The sequence below is a fragment of the Ylistrum balloti genome, unplaced genomic scaffold (assembly GCF_031769215.1).
Source record: "Ylistrum balloti isolate Yb309-2 unplaced genomic scaffold, AGI_CSIRO_Ybal_v1 Utg370488, whole genome shotgun sequence".
NCBI classification, from domain to species: Eukaryota; Metazoa; Mollusca; class Bivalvia; order Pectinida; family Pectinidae; genus Ylistrum; species Ylistrum balloti.
In genome coordinates this window covers 1,164,159-1,184,371 of record NW_026782318.1, presented here as the reverse complement: position 1 = coordinate 1,184,371, position 20,213 = coordinate 1,164,159, and the positions used below count along the sequence as shown (strand labels likewise).

Sequence of the window (20,213 nt, the reverse complement as noted above, 5' to 3'; positions counted from 1 at the left end):
CTTCAACACCGCTTCCTCTTCGGCATATAACAAGCGAGCTCTCTCAGCTTCCGCCTTGGCCTTTTTCCTAGCTGTTACTGAAAACACCGAGCTAACCCTGGAGCTCCTGGAACCCCTGGAGTGGCCTTCCGATGGTGTGGCCTCAGGTGGCGCGGTCTCCCTTAGTTTCTGCTGCTCCGCTTGTTTAATACACATGTCTAGTTCCTTATGGGATTGTTCTATCAGAAGTGCATGTCCATGCCATTTCAGAGTGAGATATTCGAGGAGTTCCAAACTGTTTTCTGTGTTTTTACGTTTCAAATATTCAAAGAAACTACCTTCAAGTTTTTCAAGTCTGTCTGTACCCTCACGAATAGTCCTACCGAGGTTAACTAAGGATTCCACATTCAAATTGGATCCCTCACACCTGATTCTCTGAAGGTGTGTGTCAAGATCCGCCCACATTTTCTCAAACAAACTGCTATGATTCCTGACTGAATCCTCGTAAAGTTCATTCGCCTTGGGGGTTAACACCTTCAACCTTGATTCCCTGCCTTGACCTTCCATGTTAGCTTGTGCGCGGTCATCCATGCTGTTTGAATTCGTATAAGCGTTGACCAGTGTCTGTGTCTCTGACGTAGACGATGTCCCAGTGCCTGTTGAACTCATAGCTTATTAGCGGCAACTCCAGCTCGTAGTGGTACTTTTACTATGCTGACCCATATGCATTGTCACAACAGTAATACAATGTTCAGCCAGTTAACCCTTTATTACCAGCGTTGAGGTAACAATAGTGTGGTAAAAGTCTGTAACAAGAAACGAAGAGAATGGACATTAGAAATCGACGAAAACCTAAACGAACCTTATCCTTATCGTATCTCACAATGCAATCTTTTACAGATATGGGCTTCCATACATAGAAAATTCGCACAATCTGAATAGACTATTATAGGCAAATACCAAATAAATCGTAGAAAATCTCGACAGTTACACCTTAATAAATTCTAAACATTGTCCGTGTATTCATTTAGCTGTGAAATCACCACATATAAAGTTCAAATTAACGTCATGAAGGATCCATTCACCAAAACACGTTCGTTGGTAAACAGTAACAAAAGTTCAGTTATTTTCATTGGCAGCGATCGGAACACAATCAAATCACATCCTAAGCATGAAAAGTAATCATTTTTTCCAAACTTTACAATACTCACACCGTGGTCGCTGCAAGTTGTGCAAACGTTGTGATTTCCTATCACCGCACATACGCAAAACGTTGACTAAACGAACACATATGAGTTCCACAAAGGGAGATAATCTATAGATAAATATTATATTCTGTATGATGGTATCAGTTTAAATGAACACAATAATATCAACAATAAAACATATTTACTCTGATTATTGCAACATCCCTGATATTTAATATTTATACAGTATGTTGAATTTGTAGTTTAAGAAAATACATCAAGTCTAAACACTACTTCTAACAAGTTGCCCTGGAATAGGGAATTACAACTTAAGGAACGGAGAATCTTTGGCTGCAGTGTAACTATTGATTGCACATTTTTACCAATTTGTCAATAATAAAGGAATTCTAAATTTTGGTATTAATGCTGAAATTAATTTCTTTATCTGAACACTCATTGGTCAAAACAAAGTTTGAAAGATAATCTACATAATAACAGGGACTTAAACAGAAATATTTAAGTCTCTGATAATAAAATCTAATTAACATAATGGAAAATCATGTTTTTTTTTTATCTATACATCCCAGGAAACCTCAGAAGTTAAGACTCTCGTAGGGTACCTCACGTGGCATTTTTTCACCCTTCAGAGCGGCCACAATATTCTGGCCAGCAAGCTCCGACATAGCTGCCCTGGACTTTTCGGTGGCACTACCTATATGTGGTAGTACAATACAGTTGTCCAGTTTCATAAGCGGGTTGTCCAGTGGAAGAGGCTCTGGGACAGTAACATCGAGTCCAGCAGCCAATATCTGACCAGTGCTCAAAGCCACATATAAATCTTCCTGATTCACCAGTCCACCGCGACTGGTGTTTATCAAAATGGCTGTCTTCTTCATCTTACTGTAGGCATCCTTGTTAAATATGCCTTTATTTTCCTCTGTCAATGCACAACAACCTAGTATGAAGTCAGACTGTCTACATAAAGTGTCAAAGTCGACACGTTCGGCTCCCACGTCTGAATCGTACGACTTGGCTTCAGAGTCTGTGTACAACAACCTTCCGATTCCAAATGGCCTCAATCTCTGTCCAACAGCAAAGCCAATCCTTCCTAGTCCCAATATCCCTACCGTGGCACCATCTAGTCCTTGTCCACATAGCCACACCGGATTCCATGTTCCCCATTTACCCTCACGCACTGCTTTTATTCCTGAAAAAATACATCATATCCAAATACCTGAATAAGGTTTAATATCATGTGAGTCTTATCATGAAGCAAGAAAATGTGTATGAAACCATAAATGTTCCTTATGCTTTTTTTCTCTCTTTCCCTTTGTCTGTCTTTGCTAAATTTATGTCTCTCTTTGTCTCTTTCCCCTCTTACCTCTACATTTCCATATAAACTATAACGTTCGACATAAAGCATCGCATGACTCATAGTTTTATTGTTTGAATTCATGTAATTTGAAGAAAAAAGTATTAAATATTTCTTTGTTATATATAAGATCTATTGAATGCTTTAACATCATTGACCTAGCTCTTTTACAATATAATTCATTGGTGATCTTGATATTGGAAAGTATTTCAAGGCATTTCTAATTAGCCTAGTCAAGTACTCTGTACAAAGAAACATTCTGTACAGATATCTTACCTTCATACAGACACCCACTCTGTACAGGTGTGTCATGTCTCACCTTCATACAGACACCCACTCTGTACAGGTGTGTCATATCTTACCTTCATACAGACACCCACTCTGTACAGGTGTGTCATGTCTCACCTTCATACAGACACCCACTCTGTACAGGTATGTCATGTCTCACCTTCATACAGACACATACTCTGTACAGGTGTGTCATATCTTACCTTCATACAGACACATACACTGTACAGGTGTGTCATGTCTTACCTTCATACAGACACATACTCTGTACAGGTGTGTCATGTCTCACCTTCATTCAGACACATACTCTGTACAGGTGTGTCATGTCTCACCTTCATTCAGACACATACTCTGTACAGGTATGTCATGTCTCACCTTCACACAGACACATACTCTGTACAGTTGTGTCATATCTTACCTTCATACAGACACATACTCTGTACAGGTATGTCATGTCTCACCTTCATACAGACACATACTCTGTACAGGTGTGTCATATCTTACCTTCATACAGACACATACTCTGTACAGGTATGTCATGTCTCACCTTCATACAGACACATACTCTGTACAGGTGTGTCATATCTTACCTTCATACAGACACCCACTCTGTACAGGTGTGTCATGTCGCACCTTCATACAGACACCCACTCTGTACAGGTGTGTCATATCTTACCTTCATACAGACACATACTCTTTACAGGTGTCTCACCTTCACACAAACACATAATCTTTACAGGTGTGTCATGTCTCACCTTCACACATACTCTTTACAGGTGTCTTACCTTCACACAGACACATACTTTTTACAGGTGTCTTACCTTCACACAGACACATACTCTGTACAGGTGTGTATTATTTTACCTTCATACAGCCTCCGTGATGTGGTCAAGAGAAGAGACATGGTCAACTCAGCAGTTGCATTGGTCAGTACATCTGGTGTAAATCCAACTCTTATGTTCCTCTTTTGACATTCTGCTACATCCACATGGTCATATCCCACCGACATGGTGGAAACGACCTTTAGCTGGGGACCTGGTTATAATAACAATCAAGCTTAAAAGGAATCTATGAATTCAATGCTTGTTACACAGAATTTTATAACTGTAACTAAAGAAACAGCTAAAATCTCAAATGCACTGTGTCATACCTATAAGGGTTGGAGGTGGGGGTGATGATTTAAGAATGATTATGAAATTGCATTTTCAATAATTTGATAAAAAATTCATTATGACAATTGTAAAGAGCATGATGCAAACAAATAATGTTCCTACTTTTTTATAGGCTTACTTCTACCAGTTAATTACCTATTTCAAGTTAGTGAAGATTATGTCATGGCTTATCCAGCCATAGATCTTCTGTCTGTATCGGAGTTGGTACATCATAGATACTAAGAACAGCTTATGTGGTGCCCTGCCAGGGTGAACTTGAATTCCTCAACTCTAGCACTTAATCTTAACTCAACGTTAATATTGTTCTATGTGTGCTCGAAACGAATATTATCATTATACAATTATCATATGTCCAGGCATAGTCCTACTGAGAGGAGTCTGCCTGATAATACAATACAAGTATTTGTTATATTTAGCTTATTATTGACAGAAAGTTCAGACTCCTGTAGCTTACCACAACAAAAACCTTACCTTTCATACTACATAAGTCACATTTGACATCGCTATGACCTTAAGAGTCATGCTTACTATTGGTGTTCATTTGATATAGCCACCAAATTTACACGTGTCCTTGTATACGAGTGCAGGTATTGTCGGATTACTGTAAACATTCATGCTAAATATATGTAAAGTGAAAGTAAATCTATACAAACCTGCAGCGTCTAGTACCTCCTTGTCTATACGTTCTGTAAGTAAACAGTACAGCGCGTCAACACCCTGCACGCGCTTCAGGAGCTCAGCCCGAGGGATAGGGTCTTGGGTGTCCCATTGGTCGACCTGGCAATGTTGCGACAACACCTCCACCCCCACGGGAGGGACGTAGCGAGTGACAAACACTTTAGTAGTTGAGTCGGTTGCAGACATCCTGCAGAGATATCTAACCTTGCAAATTTGACGAAAAGGACGAGGAGTATTCTGGAACGCGGAGATGACCCTGCAAACGGGTGTTATCATTAACCTCATGATAACATGAGAGGTGACGTCTGGGACAAGGGGGATAACTCAAGATATCTTCGCAAACTAGATAGGTATGTATCATACTGAAGAAAAACGCACCTGTTATGAAAACAGCCAGTCGGTAAGCGGACAAATTAATGCAAATGTCATAACAATTTATAGAAAATGCAGTTAATCATCCCCAGACATGCGATTTCGTGAAATAGTCGTAAATACTAGAACAGCGATTTGATTTTGCCCTGCACTCTCCCAGAGACGTATATAACATTAGTTATATACGTCTCTGACTCTCCCAATAAAATTGTACACCAGCACGCGCCCACCAAACACCAGCACGCGCCCACCAAAACGAACTCTTTCTCTTATCCGCTACAAAATTCTTTACTGCCGCTAAAATCATCATTCTTTCTTGTTTAATGGAGTCATCGTTTTTTAGTAAGTACAGTGGGCCTTTATATGCAGCACGATCTATTTATTCTATTTTATTTTTTAATTTAGAATTTCAAATACCGACCGCAAGTTACCTTTCCACTCAGTCTCAAAACTAAACATGGATAAACAAGCGTCAACGAAAACCGAGTCATTGAAACTTTGTTAAATGACCTTTCAAAATCCAAGATACATTATGTATTCCTTTAAAAAAAAACCCACTAGAAACCAATATTTACAAGTTTGTGAAAAGATTCCCCAGTTTCTTCCTAGCAACAAAAATTCAAGAAGCGAATTTTATCTTATCGAAAATTTATATATGAAGAGAATGATCTCTAGAATTCTTCGAAAGAGGTTTTGAAGGAAATCATTGTGAAGGATATCGTTTTCTCCCACCTCTGCCCATGTAGGATAGACATGTTCCATGTGGAACACCCATGGAGGATCCCACATGACTGCACTCGGTGACCACAGTCGGCTATCACAACTGACTCAAACCGACGAGTGGATGCTTTGTTTCCAGGTTCCGTAATGCGCGACTGTAACATCATAGTTAACATTAACTATAATAATCCTTGTCCAGTGAACACAAATAAACGTCGGAGGATCATCTATGACTCTGATTCTGAATGAACACACGCGTGACACTCACGCCATTGAAATATTTCGCGCGCATAAACAATTGACGTCTTTATAAACTGGGAAATCCCCTGTTTGTCCATGACATCGCGGCAAGCCTACCCTACCTTAATAAATGATACGGAGTTAAATGTTGTTCAATACAAAGTATTTCCATGTATCTATCGCTAATTAAAATATTTAATTTCCAAAAAATAAATATTTCTAATGGTTATTCATATTGCGTTTGTAGTCTGTCATTTTGCTCTCACGGAAGAATGTAGAATTTTGGAAACGTGAAAGGTGATATTCATGCGCCATTCAGACACTTGTACCGTGGGATTTTTTTACGTCGTGGCAGAAATAATGGGGTGGGAGAAAAATAATCAACCCCTACCCTCAGAGGATGCGACAGAGAAATCTCCAACCCTGGGTTGTTGTTGTTTTTTTTTAGTCTAACCCTCGGCAGAGCCTCGGGTTAGACAACAACAAAAATCACCCCTCGGGTTGGAGATTTCTCTATCACACCCTCAGGGTAGGGGAAGATTCTATTATTCATAAAATAATTTATTTGCCATACTGCCATGTGGATCCTACATATCTAATTCGGGAAAAGAAGTTAAAATTGTAAATTGTAGTAATAAATTATACTTAAAAAAGGGTTGGGGGTAGAGGGAAATGAGCGAGGAAGGGAGGGGTATTTTTCAGTATTAAAAAAAAATGCGCTCCCTCTAATCCGAAATTCTGGTTGCACTCCTGTTGTTGTCCCTGTATGGGATATAAGTGAAAATACTTCATTTTGAACTACATATGTCATGCCGGTATATAGTTCATGAACATGTAGAGCACTTTTAGCCCACTGTATGACAACCCTGTTTCAAGTTAAAAGGAAAATAATGCGAAATTTCTGTATTTCGTCAGGAAATCACATATTTGTTTTTCGTATGAGAATAGGGAACATTCGTTCTTACTTTATATAGAGCCAACATGATGACATATACAACGTATCGATATCATATTATACACAATACAATATTATACTTTATCAGTATGGCATTACCCTTCGCCATTTTGTACACTATGATGTATACTAACTGTTATGTATTGTATTGTATTGTGTTTGGGACATCCCCCCAACCATCTCCCTATGTCATTATGTCATCTAAAACCAATACAAAAATAACTTACAGCTCACAAAGTTTAAGTAAAAAAAAACTGTTGTTTGACATTGTTGTCATGGTTACTAGCAATAATGTGTCGGTACATATAAATTCGCCTATTTTTGCAAATAATATTTATTTTAACGCGTCAATACTTCGATCGACGCGAAAATCTACGAGATTTCAATTTGAAATATTTGTTGGAATTGATATATAGAGTAATCTACGGCATTTTTGGCTTCCATCGGCTGTCGAGCTTATACCACCTGACAGAATAAAACGAAGGGAAGTAACTCTGAGAGATCACAATGATGTTTCGTGGTGTGCAGAATTTATAATGTTTCTAATCAATCTAAACAAGATTATCGTTTGTCTTTTGGAGGTGTGGTGATCAAACTTAACAGCCGAGGAAAAGACCACTAACAGAACACCACTAGAAAAAGGCAGAACATGGTATAAAGTATTTGCAATAGGAACTTTCTGTGGAAGTTTGCGAAGATGGGCGTTTCCGTGTGAAACTTGGATACAGAGAAACACGACAAAGTTCGACTGTCATTTCCGCTCTTACTGCATTCGGATTACCTCGCCTACTTTCAGTAGAAAATGATTGAATGGTTTATTCCGTGTGCTCTGACTAAAGCTTGCGTTCAGGCGGCTAAAATTTTATTTCTTAAAGCAGGCCGTGAAAAGTGTTTTCAAATATCACCTTGTGTAGAAAGGTTTTTTTATTCTTAACACTCAAAATATATCACTACACGATGATAAAGTTATTTTTCTTTAAAGCAAGAAAAAACTTTCAAAAATCACTAATTGAAATTAAGTTCTTCACTACTTGAAACGAAAGCTCTTTTGATAAGTAAAATGTAAACAAATAAAACGGTTCGCGTCCGTTAAAACCTGACATCACCTTTTTCATTCATGTTGTATGATGACATGAAATGGCGTGTTTGTGGTAGCAGGGAATCCTCACTCAAACTATCCGTACTACCAGTCAATTCATTTATATTTCATGAAACACAAACACAGAGCGTCGGGGTTGGATATTTTTAGAGGTTTATTTGGAGAAACATTTTAAGCTTTGGATCTGATTCATCGCCGTGTCTTACAACACAGAAAGGCGTGTTGGTTAGTTAACAGTCCGTCAGGATGACATTGTTAAACGTAATGAGATTGCAATGCTTTATAATATCCTGTGTGTACTATATTACTTGTGTGGTTGTTTAACAGACGATGTCATCTTGAGATGGATTCTCCTCGTAGTAGTCTGCACATACCATCCAGAGCAACCGGATAGGATAATGTCTTTCAAAGAACAACATGGTCTGTGATCTCAGCCTTCTTGGAAACACTAACAGTCCCGGGTTGGTATCGATGCACACGACTTGCATCGTCAATTGTGGTGCTCTCTGACACTCTGTACCGACTGATATCACATACCGTACTAGAGTTATCTTTCCTTGCGTGCACTGAGAGTAAGGAAAGACAAGTCCAGATAGAAATATTGGGGAGGGGGCAACTAATTAAAGAATAAGTCGGGTTATCATAATTCAATCGTAATTATTCTGGTACCGTCATCGAACACGATTCACGGACTTATATATGTTCTATCGATTCTAAGTCCGTGCTGGAATTTGTGTTATTTTGTGTCTTGTGACAAGGAAGACAACTTCGGTAAATGTTATTTATAGTTCCAAAATAGGTACATCTAATCGCGTCAGTGTTTTATATCAATTAAAACATTTTCTTCTCCATATCTTGTCATGAATTCAATAGATTACTATAAAATCCACCAACACAGTCTAATACTGTTAAAAAGGAAAGACGTGCAGTCGTAAATAAAATCATTTTCACCAAACAATTATATAAAAATATGTTTTGCTGAATTCTCCTGATCGGCGTTGTTTGATGATGTTAGTGTATATAGGTACATATGAACTTATTTTAAAATCACATGTTAAGTTATAAATGATTATGATGATGACTACTATATATGGTGGTAAAGAGGGGAATTTCTAAACAAGGACCTCTTGTCCTAAGTTGCCAGCCACAACCGTTGACAAATAGATGACGACACATCACGTGACATATAGGTCTACGTAAGTGTATATGTTGAAATAGTGTTGGGAGGAGGTCACCCTTTCACAATGGATGACGCAGACAACCATGCAACCGGAAGTGGTCTTATTAAATTGTTTTAATTATGGCCATCTGCAACAAACTGGCCAGTCAACTCTCACGATGATATGATACACCAGCTGACGTGACTTGAGGATTGTAACTGTTGTGCAGTGCCCCTAGCTCTTTATCAATATTTGGACTCCAGTAACAACCAACGTGGCGTGGTTTTCGCAGTATATAGGCATCCATGTATGTATTTCAAGTATAACCTCTCTTTTATGCATGTTCGTGATAGTATAGAAAGCCAGTGGGGTGTTCAGGAACGGATAAAACATGTATTTACTAAACCAGCCTTTTTCTTTTACTCTATGGCAAATCATTTTCACATCTGTAATATGTACATATTTGTACAGCCTTACTCGTCATGATGTATAAAACTTTTGAGACAAATATATTTCAAAAATATTCTAATAAAAAATATACTCAACATTGTATGTCAAAAGAATTGATTCAGTAAAATTTTAATTGTGTCTCGTCTTTTTCAATAAATCAAAAAATGCGGCATAACATATTGTCATCACGAGAAATACAGTACTTAATTACTTTTAAGAGACAAATTCTTATTATTGTGTGACTATACTGATATTTGTAAAGAGTATAATTTGATATATAATCGATATACAGTTTTTATATTTCTTATTAAATAAACATAATATAAATCGATTATACAACATCACTATGAATCATGTTGTAATTATCAGCACGCGTTTTTGCAAATTATGTCGTGGGCGTGCCCTCAGTTAAACCATTTCGAAATCCGTGGGTCTCGTTCATCAAATTGATTTCTTTGACATCAATTGTACCAAATTAGAGGAAAGCTGTCAAATTAAATTTTAGTTTTTAATTTTAGAATTTTAACATTTAACTATGGTGTTGTTAAAACTTATTGCTAGAAGAGGGACCTGAGAATATGTTACAGTAGGTCTATGTGAACATGGACCCACCTAAACTGTATGCAATTCTCAGTTCCTACTGGTACGTGTAAGATGTTTTGACATACATCTATTGCTTGTTAGGATGCTGACATCGTGGACTTTGACCCGTACATTGTTGGGGTGGAGGGGGGACAATGTAAGTAGTCCCTGTGTAACACGTTAGTGAGATTCTGAAGCTGTCTTATTACTACGAATTTTGACCTCAATAATAGGACTTAGACCCTTATAGGATTTTTCAATTGTGTGATCGTCTTGCGAGTGTAGGTCTCGGCAATGTCAGATTACGGTCTTTGTTGAATTAAAGAGCGAACAAATATGATCTTACTACATCATATCTGATACTTATTAAACACGAGGTCGTTACATCGTAATATGTTGGTAATTTCTTTCTTTAATAAATCCTACTGTTGATGAAACCGGTTCTATAATCTTTAATTTATTAAATCTTAATACGTGTGTTTAAAAATAGGATATAAAATACAGGATGCGATAGTCTGGAGATTTTCCATCAACATCAGGATTTGAATACGTAAACAAAGAACGAAGTTGTGAGCGTGCGGCCCCACACAGCCCCTCCCGTGTCCCCCTCCATATGGAAGTGATCAACGACCTTTAAATGACTGCACACAACATGACTTCCCTTTCGCGACTCAGTTTTCAAAACACAGCGGTCCTGCACTAAAATGCGATCTTCATATCATATGCAATCTGCATCTTTTCTCACACCAACCTAGACATATTCAGGGGCCTAAGAATATCCATATCAAGTACGGAGACATAAAGCACAGGCTTTCTGGATTTTATTTTAAAGAATTCTTAAAAGCTTTTTATCTTGTAGAGAAGAAACTGGCACATAGACGGGGTAGTAACAACGAAAGCCAAGACGAACGAACTCAAAAATAATACGAAATGGTGTTAATTCGAATTTTATGTCATTTTCAAGTCATAGATAACTCTCTGACTATATTCACAGAAGAGTGTTTGATATTCCGACCGAATATCAATTGTGTACCAATTTAGCTAGAAATGTGTTTGGATGTCGGGTGGTATAATGGTCAGACATCTGTAGAATTGCTTCCTTCTCCTGTTGTGTTACAAGGACATCTGTGAAGAGACTTCGTTAGTCAGTTAGGCAAATCAGCGCCCGAACCACCGATAGTTGTGTTCAATGAACGAACATTGACAGTTCTGGGAACGAAGTTTATCACATACGTCAAAGGTTTTCAACGTTAATATTTGACATAACGACCAGACCAAAAATAGTTTCAGATGTTCAAAGCAACCAAAAAAAGTTATCATTTGAATAATATTGTACTTCAACAACTTTTAACCAATTATAAATCCGTATTATGCTTTACCCGGATCATAGCAACTATGGTTGTTTCCTGGAGGGCCGAGGAGGGTTTGGCCGTGATGGTCGGAGACCGAATTGTACAGATAGATTTCGCTGCTGAACGTTCGACCCAAATTTAGTATTTGTTTTAGGCACTGCCCTCTAAAGCTGGTGCGACTGACAACTCCTGTCATCTGATATCCGGATTGAAGTAGCGCCCCAGCTACTTATCGCGGTATCCACTTCAATCTTCTCTCGGGTCTGGATGTAGATATTTTGTTGTGGGCAGTTGGTGTACAAACTTACACTGGTCCATTGAGAAGTCGAAAGGCTGTAATAGAGGGTTTAAAACCGGACATCGCACTCACTTTTATTCTGAATGCAATGTTTCCATATAAAATTTCCCGTGTTTTATTTGAAAATCACCAAATTTGGGTTCAATAATTTGTGATAAATTCGTGTTATGGGCTTCGGCAGAGATGTCTCTGGCTTCGGTCTCTGTAACACCAAATGGCTAATTTGTCTTAGTTGAAACTGGTTTGAATCACGTGGTCTGGCGATATTCGATATAATATCAGAATAATTAGGACTGTTGAAAAATTGTCTTTTGTGTAAGCTATGTTAAGGAGGGACGCATATTGATATAACAATATATTATGATTAACGTCTCATCTCCTTTACACATAAGTTGTACAATATACATAAATAGTACATTCGTCAAACAGAATAAAGGGGTAAGAACCTATCGTCAATGGACACTTCTCTAACGCTAGCTTTTGTTTTTGATCACTGAGCCGTGAAGTCCCATCTTCTCCACGTTATAATGTAACCTTATCACCTATGCCCAATTCACTTCCACGCTGACACGCATGACCAGAGTCTTTTTTCGGCCAGTGAAAAGTGCATCTTATTTTCGTAGCAAAGATGACACTAATTAAGATAACATTTCACCAGAGACGTATATATATGTGATATATACGTCTCTGGTTTCACAAAACTTACATCAGTCTAAAATAACGATACCTAGCTTTGATTTTCTCCATATTTCGGGCTGAAAGTGGTCTACAAAACAGGATGGTAGTTCAGCTGTAAGTAGCTTAAACATGAATTTTGTTTGAAAGATAAAAAGAGTTGACATGTGTTTGTCTCAAAAGTTAGCACAATCAATTTGAAAATTATCAAGCTTTCTACTTATGTTTATTTTAAAAATGGTAAGTAATTGGGGTTTTTTTTTCAGTTTTTTGTTTTTTTTTTTAGAAAAAAAGTTATGAACACAACGACTCTAGTTAACTCCAACTTCTGAGGTGGATAACATGAAAACGAGATATACGCAGTGTCATATCCCTAGGGCTGTTTTATACCTTATACGTCCCTGCCCATGTTTGAGACAGAATCTCTTTCCCTGCCTTTTTTAAAACAAAATGTTCACAAATAACATTTAAAATGCTGTTGATTTAACTTGATGTGAGAACGTACACAAATATAACATCTGCGAGCACAATACAGATGTACCAGATGACCTGGGACAGCAGCCTGGTACAGAAATTCACTAGACTGGAAACATTAAGTACACATGTATTCAAATGCCGAGCACAACCTTAACCGGAAATGAACCTCCGATGGGGGAAAATAGTACATTATTTGGTGAACAAAATCACGATAAATTCAGGAACTTCTAAGTCTAAGATCAAACAAAATCTTTGTCACAAGATACCTGGGTCTCTGTTATTTCTTAATATGAAAGTTTTGATTCGAAATTAATTTTAGATCGGATATCTGTCTTATCGCCAGCACAGTTAACTGGATTTATCTTTAATCTCTTTTATTTTTCCTTGTTTTTTTTTTTTTTTTATCAAATACTGAATGTTTTGTTTTTACGATTAACTAGATAATTTGTACTTCATAAAATTTATTGGCTAATACAATTAAATTATTTCTAGTATTATTCATATCAAATAATGAATAATTAACACAGGCACGTGTAATAGATTACACGTTCCATGATTACACAGAATATATAATATACAAGCATTCCTTAATTATATAAATGAAGGATCTTGTGTGTCACACCTGTCTCTGCTGGAATTTTCGGTTACTTTGAACACTAACTCGCCTGTATGTAATGCCTATATGTCGGTCATATAACACTGTCATCAGCCCGCACGCTGTCAGCACCTGCCTCAACATCCGAATTCATACATGTAGTCGTTTATAGCACCGTCTGGCATTACTGTCAACACACCAGCTGTGCTAATATTTATGGTTGAGTAGCCAACTTTAACACAGCTTCGGAGATTTTTTTTTTTTTTAATTGACATTATGTTTGTCCGCTAACGTTGATTGTAATCACTTCATTTCCGGTCGATAATTTTGATCGGAATTGATCTGATTTTAGAAAAGAAAAAAATAAGATGTTTCAATATTAAGAGGAGGCCAACTTTAAGTAATCATATTCTGTCAAATTGTTTTACATACCAGTCAGCATTTGGTATCTTTTGTATTTTTATCATGAAATCGAGCAAATCACGGACAAAGAAATGTGCGTGATCAACCTGTACGCCAATATTATACCATTGAAATAAAATTATAGCAACTGAAAATATTTCTCATAAAAGATAGATGCTTTAAAAGAAAACAACCCCTAAGCACTTTCAAACGCACAAAGATCTGTTATCTTACACAGTGATCTGTCAAGCGTGACAAATTTTCTGATTACCCCCTAGGCGCCTCTATGAAGTTGACAAAGTCGCGCGTTCTGACACTATTCCCATACCCGCCATTCCCACAGAGGAAACACACGATGGTCTTTGTTTACGTTGTCATTCATGGATGGAAAATGTAGTCCGGTAGGCGTGATTTAAATATATATATCTATGGCAATATTTGAACATTTAGGGTTATGATTCATAAATATGGTTGCAAGCATTTTTTAATTGAATATTTGTACTTTGTAGTCGAATCAATTGTTGTTGAAAAACGTCTTCATCAGTCGCCATTTATTTTACAGTGTCATCGTTTAAAGGGATTTGTGACAGTGATGCAATTTCGAACTTCGTATTCTGACTAATAAATAGAAGTGACATTCAACCAGCGAAAATGTGAGTATTTTTCGGAACAAAGGGTTTATTTTGAATGTACAAACAATGGATCTTAACTGAGGAAGAAACCCTTTTTATAAGAAACCATTGAAAGCTATATAGATATCCAGAGATTGGTAACGAAAGTTATTTTAGGGGGCCCTATCGTGAATTTTATCAATTATTTTTGTCACATGATAAGAATATGTCATTAATGATGGCTGCAAATGAAAATTGATCAAAATATTTAACATGTTATTCGTTTACAAAACTAAACGGAGACCATTCTAAAAATATTCTCTATTCACGTTTCGAAATAAGCGTTTTGTCTGGCCCACCTCAAAAATGTCATTCATATGCTTCAGTGGTGGTCGATAGGTACCCTAAAAAGTCAGTAAAGAAAAATGTTATTTTTTATATAGTACAACATTAAATATAATACTTTTATCTGTCAGAATTGATTTTCATATAGCTATGTCCCATGGCAAGTATCTATATTTGACACCTTGGCTGTTTCATGTGACAAAAGTTATATAATTATCGCCTGAGACACCCCAAGGTAGCCAGTCCCATATGTAGCATGTAAGTTTTACCCCTCAGCATCTGCAAACAATAGAGATTAAGTCGCCAATCATTTGTAGGGTTTTACTTTATATATGTGATTTTATTTTTGTCTTGCTCGCGGTTGATAGAATTTCTCACTATATTAAAGATGTTGAATTCTATGTATCCAGGAAATAGTCTGCATTCAAACAATATTTTTATAGTTTACATCAGCATGATGGTTATAAATCATACATAGATGGAAAGATTAATAGTTCTTCTACTAACTTGCATATATGTCAAGGCTGTTGAATGTAGTAAACTAAGTATTTCAAATTATTTCTCTTAAACAAATTTTCTTTCCCAGCATATATGTAATGGCTGCCACTATTCCAAGTGGTGTCAGTAAACCTACGAAAAAGTAATTAAAACTTTTTGGAAATTGGCAGCAATAGTCGATCACAATCACCTGAATATTAAAATCAGAACTTTTTAAATATATTGTACTAATGTAATATTGCTAGTTAAAGTATGTGGTGGACATTATTATTAAAACGAATAGGAAATTCAGCTCTCAAAATTGATGATTCAAGTCGTCTAATTTACAAGATTTTACTGCTGAATTGTCTCTGGGATTCAGATTTTGTATCAGGTAGTCCAAGATATCTGCTAAATACTTTTATGTTACTATTGTCGATACACTTAGTCATGAGCCGAGGACATGTCATCATGTGTAAATACCTGTTACAATATGTCACCCTTCAAACCTGTTCAACAAAAATCTTGAAAAAAAAATCTTAATACCTGTTTCATTATATTCTGTTATATGATAAAGTGATTCTATATAACAGTACCAGCTTTTTGACACCAAACAGACATTTAGATATGTATGTTTGTATTATACATTAGTTGTGGATTCTCTGCCTGTTTATTTTATCTAAACAGTTAAAGTTTGTGTAGAGAAATAGATAGTATTGAAACTGTCAATCAAGAGTATCAAGGGGGTGGGGGAGGGATCGTATGAGAAGTATCTGCCTTCTATTCAACTGTATCATGTGACTGGTCACCTCACTAAACATCTCACTAAAAAGTACTTTTCAACTGCCTAGAAATAAGTATCAAGGCACTCTCACATCTTTGGCAGAGTGTTAAACAAAGGGTAGCCAAATTGACTGCAGTTTATTGTTACCATCTGTTTATCATCTTGTCACACTAACTTTTTTTTAGTGTACAGAGGATTATAGCATAGCTGAAAATGTTTGTAAATTTCTTACCATCTCATACACTACATATATCATTTGTCTGATGAAGGCGACTGTGTAGTCATCAAAATGTCACACTCTAATCTTCTACAGGTTCTGTTTTTAGAACTTTTGTTCTGTTGGCATTACCAACCCGAGGAAAGTGTTCCAAAAAAGTGAATTTTGTTTGGTCAATATTTAGATTCTTAGATTCAGAGTAAGTTGTATTGTCATTGTTTTTTAAAGTCTTGAATTCAATCAGTAGAACATAGTTATGTTTTGTCGTAATTTAAACAGAGATTTGGACAGGAGTCACTATGAATTTTGTTTGCCTTTTTGGTCCATTCTCAATTTATGTTCCTAATTAAATGAAATTCAGATCTCAAAATTAAAAATGGTTGCTATAGCAGCCAATTTAAAAAAAAAATTAATCCCTACTACTTTATCAAATGCAGTTTGACTATCGTGGCATTCAAGATGACTGCAATGACAACCAACTGAAAAAAAGTTATTTACCTGATAGGGGTATGGAAAACCACACACTGCTGATTGGGAAAATTAAAGTCAGATCTGAGTAAATACAGGATAGTTTTTCCATTGAAATGCATCCTGTTATTGGGCCGTACAAATGCCTAGTGAAATCAGTCGAATATAAACATTCTCTTTTATATGTCTTCATTTGTTAGTGAAACAAGTAACTTTATAGATGTGACTTTGCTTCCTTAAATATATGTGGTGATTCAACTAACATAATTATCATTTTCAATTCAGGAAATATTTGCAAAATCAAAACCATCAATAATTAGATGTGTCATAAACACTTTCTGAATGCATTAGGCATTCCTGAATTTCTCAAATGAGGCTTTTAGTGTCAACCCCCAAAATAGTCAGAAAATTACCTCATGATATTGGCCTATTACAGACCTTTGGACAATAGGTTTCTTATAGGTTTCAGTAAACTGCAACATGCATTTCATTTTGGGAGTTCCCCAAGATATCAGAATGTTATTCTGTGCTAATTGAAATTTTCGAGAAAGCCAGGAATTTTGATGTTATTCAGTGAGAGTGCAAGATTTTTTTTCCAATTTCAGGATCAGTGGACTTTTGGGAGGTTTTGGGAAGTGGTCTAGATTGACCGGAAGTTCAGACGATGATTGGATTGATCGTCTTAACCATATATGGACAGTGGTGATGCTGTCACTATTTGCGGTAATTGTAAGTTCAGGTCAGTATGTTGGTGACCCAATTCAATGCTGGTGTCCGGCAGAATTCACAGGTGCAAGAGTGTCATACACAAAATCTGTTTGTTGGATTTCAAACACGTACTACATTCCCGAAGAAAATGAGATACCAAAGGATACAAGGGTACGAGAAGAAGCAGAGATAACTTATTATCAGTGGGTGCCCCTTATATTCCTCATTCAGGCCCTCATGTTCAAACTTCCTAATGTTGCTTGGCACATGTTGAATGGATACTCTGGGATAAGTCTTGACAAAATCACAACAATGGCTGAAGATACAATGCTGGCATCACCAGAAAAACGTAACGAAAAGATAATGTATATCGCTAAATACATGAATCGATGGATTGAAACACACAGAGATTGGCACTACAATTTCTTTGTACGAATGAGACAGAAATTCTCCAACATTTTATGTTTCTGTATCGGGAAGAGAGACGGAACCTATCTTACTGGATTCTATTTGTTTGTCAAAGCTCTCTACTGTGTGAATGTCGTCAGTCAGTTTTTCTTGCTTAATGAGTTCATGTCTATGGACTACAATCTGTTTGGAGTTGAAGTGATAAGCTTTCTGATGGCGAATGATGAGTGGAAGGCATCGCCACGTTTCCCACGTGTCACACTCTGTGATCTTGAGATCCGTCAGCTCAACAATATACAGCAATGGACAGTCCAGTGTGTCCTGCCAATCAATCTATTTAATGAAAAGTTGTTCATCTTTTTGTGGTTCTGGTTATTATTTGTTACAGTATTAACTTTCATTAACTTCTCTAGCTGGCTGTATCATATAGTCTTCAGCGAGAACAAAGTTCACTACGTGAGAAAATACCTCACTATACTTGGACAGTTAGAGACAGGTTTCGACAAAAAAGTTTCTCGTAAATTTGCTGAGGAATATTTACGTGGAGATGGGGTGTTTGTTCTTCGGGTTGTTGGTAAGAATTCCTCAGATATGGTGTTAACAGATTTGGTTCAACACCTCTGGAAAGTGTTCAAGGAAGAACATTGTAAACTGCCAAAAAAAGAGGATAAAAGTGTTTCGGAATCAGAACCAACAGAAAGAGATATGATGAATGGGGATGTGATTCGTGCCAAAGACAACAACTTCAATGTATGAACTTGTGACCACAATGCTCAGAAAATTAAGATTTGTTCTGTTGTTTGAGATTATTTTGGTATTTTACTTGTAGTATGTATTATAATGTTATGTATAAAGTTTTGTCAATATTGTCAATACAAATGTATCATTTTGTTACTCAGTTCTTGTTAAACTACAGCTGGACACTTTTGACATAACAAATTATCAGAAAGGGATTGAAGTTTGTGACCAAATTGAAGGCAACATTGATTAATTTATTGGTTCATACTGTGCATGCTAACAATAGTTTTCAACCTATAAGATAGCTTTTGTACTTTAGTTGTTTTATTACCAATTTATCTGTATATATATCAACTTGTGTTGTATTTAGTAATTATGAAATATGTTAATCTCTTAAATTATACATTTACTCATTTCTGAATTAAGCCTGATGTATTCGGTCACACAGTTCTTTCTCATTTATAGCTCTTAAAAATTCAAAATATCAACTGACCAGCTGTACACAATTAAGAAATTTTTGTTTCGGAAATTTTCACATACATTATGTGTGTATTTGCTATGTGTTGAATAGACGTACTAAAGTGTGTGTCAACATATCACATGATCTGTAGCCACAGTAACATTAGTATATGTCCTTATTAGGCAAGATTGCAATAATTTTGTATTGTAATGTTCATATCTCTAGTCAGTATTGGTTCTTTTATATTCAGTGATGATAATGAAAATTAATACTGCAGTTTTGTTACCTCGTCATCGAATTTTATGTGACAGCTGATGGGTTTATGAATGAATCTTGTTACCTTAGAGTTTACCATTAAGAATAAGTGAATACAGTAATAAACAGCATTGGATTGTAGTGGGTGGAGTCTTAGATAAAAAATTAACAGAAAAGTTGTCATTGTGAAAAAAATATTGATCATGATATTGCGTTTTACATTGATGTATGTATGTAGTGTTGTAATATTTGTAGGATTGTAGGGGCATTTTGTTTACTCGCATTATATGTTGTGATAATACAGGACTTTCTATTTGGTAGATCTATATCTTGTATCAAATGATCAAGTATTTCTAAATTGTAAAGGATTAATATTCTGTGCAATAAGCAATAGAAATATATGTCTTCTCCTTCTTACTTAAATCTTGACATTTTAGCTGATGTAACTAAACCTCAGAGTTGCTGATGTCCATGCTTATACACTAAAAAATCAATGTCTTTTATTTCTGTTGTAATCAGTGAAAATTGTGGGGGGTTTTTTGGAGGGGGGATTTACATGTATCAGTTTTTGTTGAAATTCTAGCTTAGTACCTAGTCATCCTGCCCATCAAAAATTGCAGCTAGTCATTGGTCAGAAACCCAGTTTCATTCACTCTGAGAGTCGCTCTCTAATAGATATGCAAACTGCT

The 20,213-nt window shown here is 36.4% G+C and overlaps 2 protein-coding genes across 3 annotated transcripts; one reads left to right on the top strand and one right to left on the bottom strand.

The window, feature by feature from the left end:
• Positions 1–1,323: 1,323 nt before the first annotated feature.
• On the bottom strand, positions 1,324–4,961 carry LOC132555433 (glyoxylate reductase/hydroxypyruvate reductase-like). Its single transcript, XM_060219784.1, has 3 exons — positions 4,652–4,961; positions 3,691–3,861; positions 1,324–2,373 (listed from the first exon to the last, which is right to left on the bottom strand). Exons 1-3 carry the CDS (start codon positions 4,959–4,961, stop codon positions 1,760–1,762), a joined length of 1,095 nt encoding a protein of 364 aa, XP_060075767.1. The 3' UTR covers positions 1,324–1,759.
• On the top strand, positions 4,942–20,076 carry LOC132555432 (innexin unc-9-like). Of its 2 annotated transcripts, none has more exons than XM_060219783.1 (3): positions 4,942–5,026; positions 14,616–14,706; positions 17,561–20,076. In XM_060219783.1, coding segments are annotated over exons 2-3 (1,269 nt in total). In that variant the 5' UTR covers positions 4,942–5,026; positions 14,616–14,704; the 3' UTR covers positions 18,828–20,076. The 2 variants fall into 2 exon arrangements, with proteins under 2 accessions (XP_060075766.1, XP_060075765.1); XM_060219782.1 differs by lacking the exon at positions 4,942–5,026 and adding an exon at positions 9,329–9,529.
• Positions 20,077–20,213: the final 137 nt, after the last annotated feature.

Coding starts and splice junctions, on each gene's coding strand:
- LOC132555433 (XM_060219784.1), bottom strand. CDS start 4,961: ATGAGGTTAATGATAACACCCGTTTGCAGGGTCATCTCCGCGTTCCAG. Junction 3,862..4,651: donor GGAGGTACTAGACGCTGCAG/GTTTGTATAGAT, acceptor TATTATAACCAG/GTCCCCAGCTAAAGGTCGTT. Junction 2,374..3,690: donor ATCACGGAGGCTGTATGAAG/GTAAAATAATAC, acceptor GTATTTTTTCAG/GAATAAAAGCAGTGCGTGAG.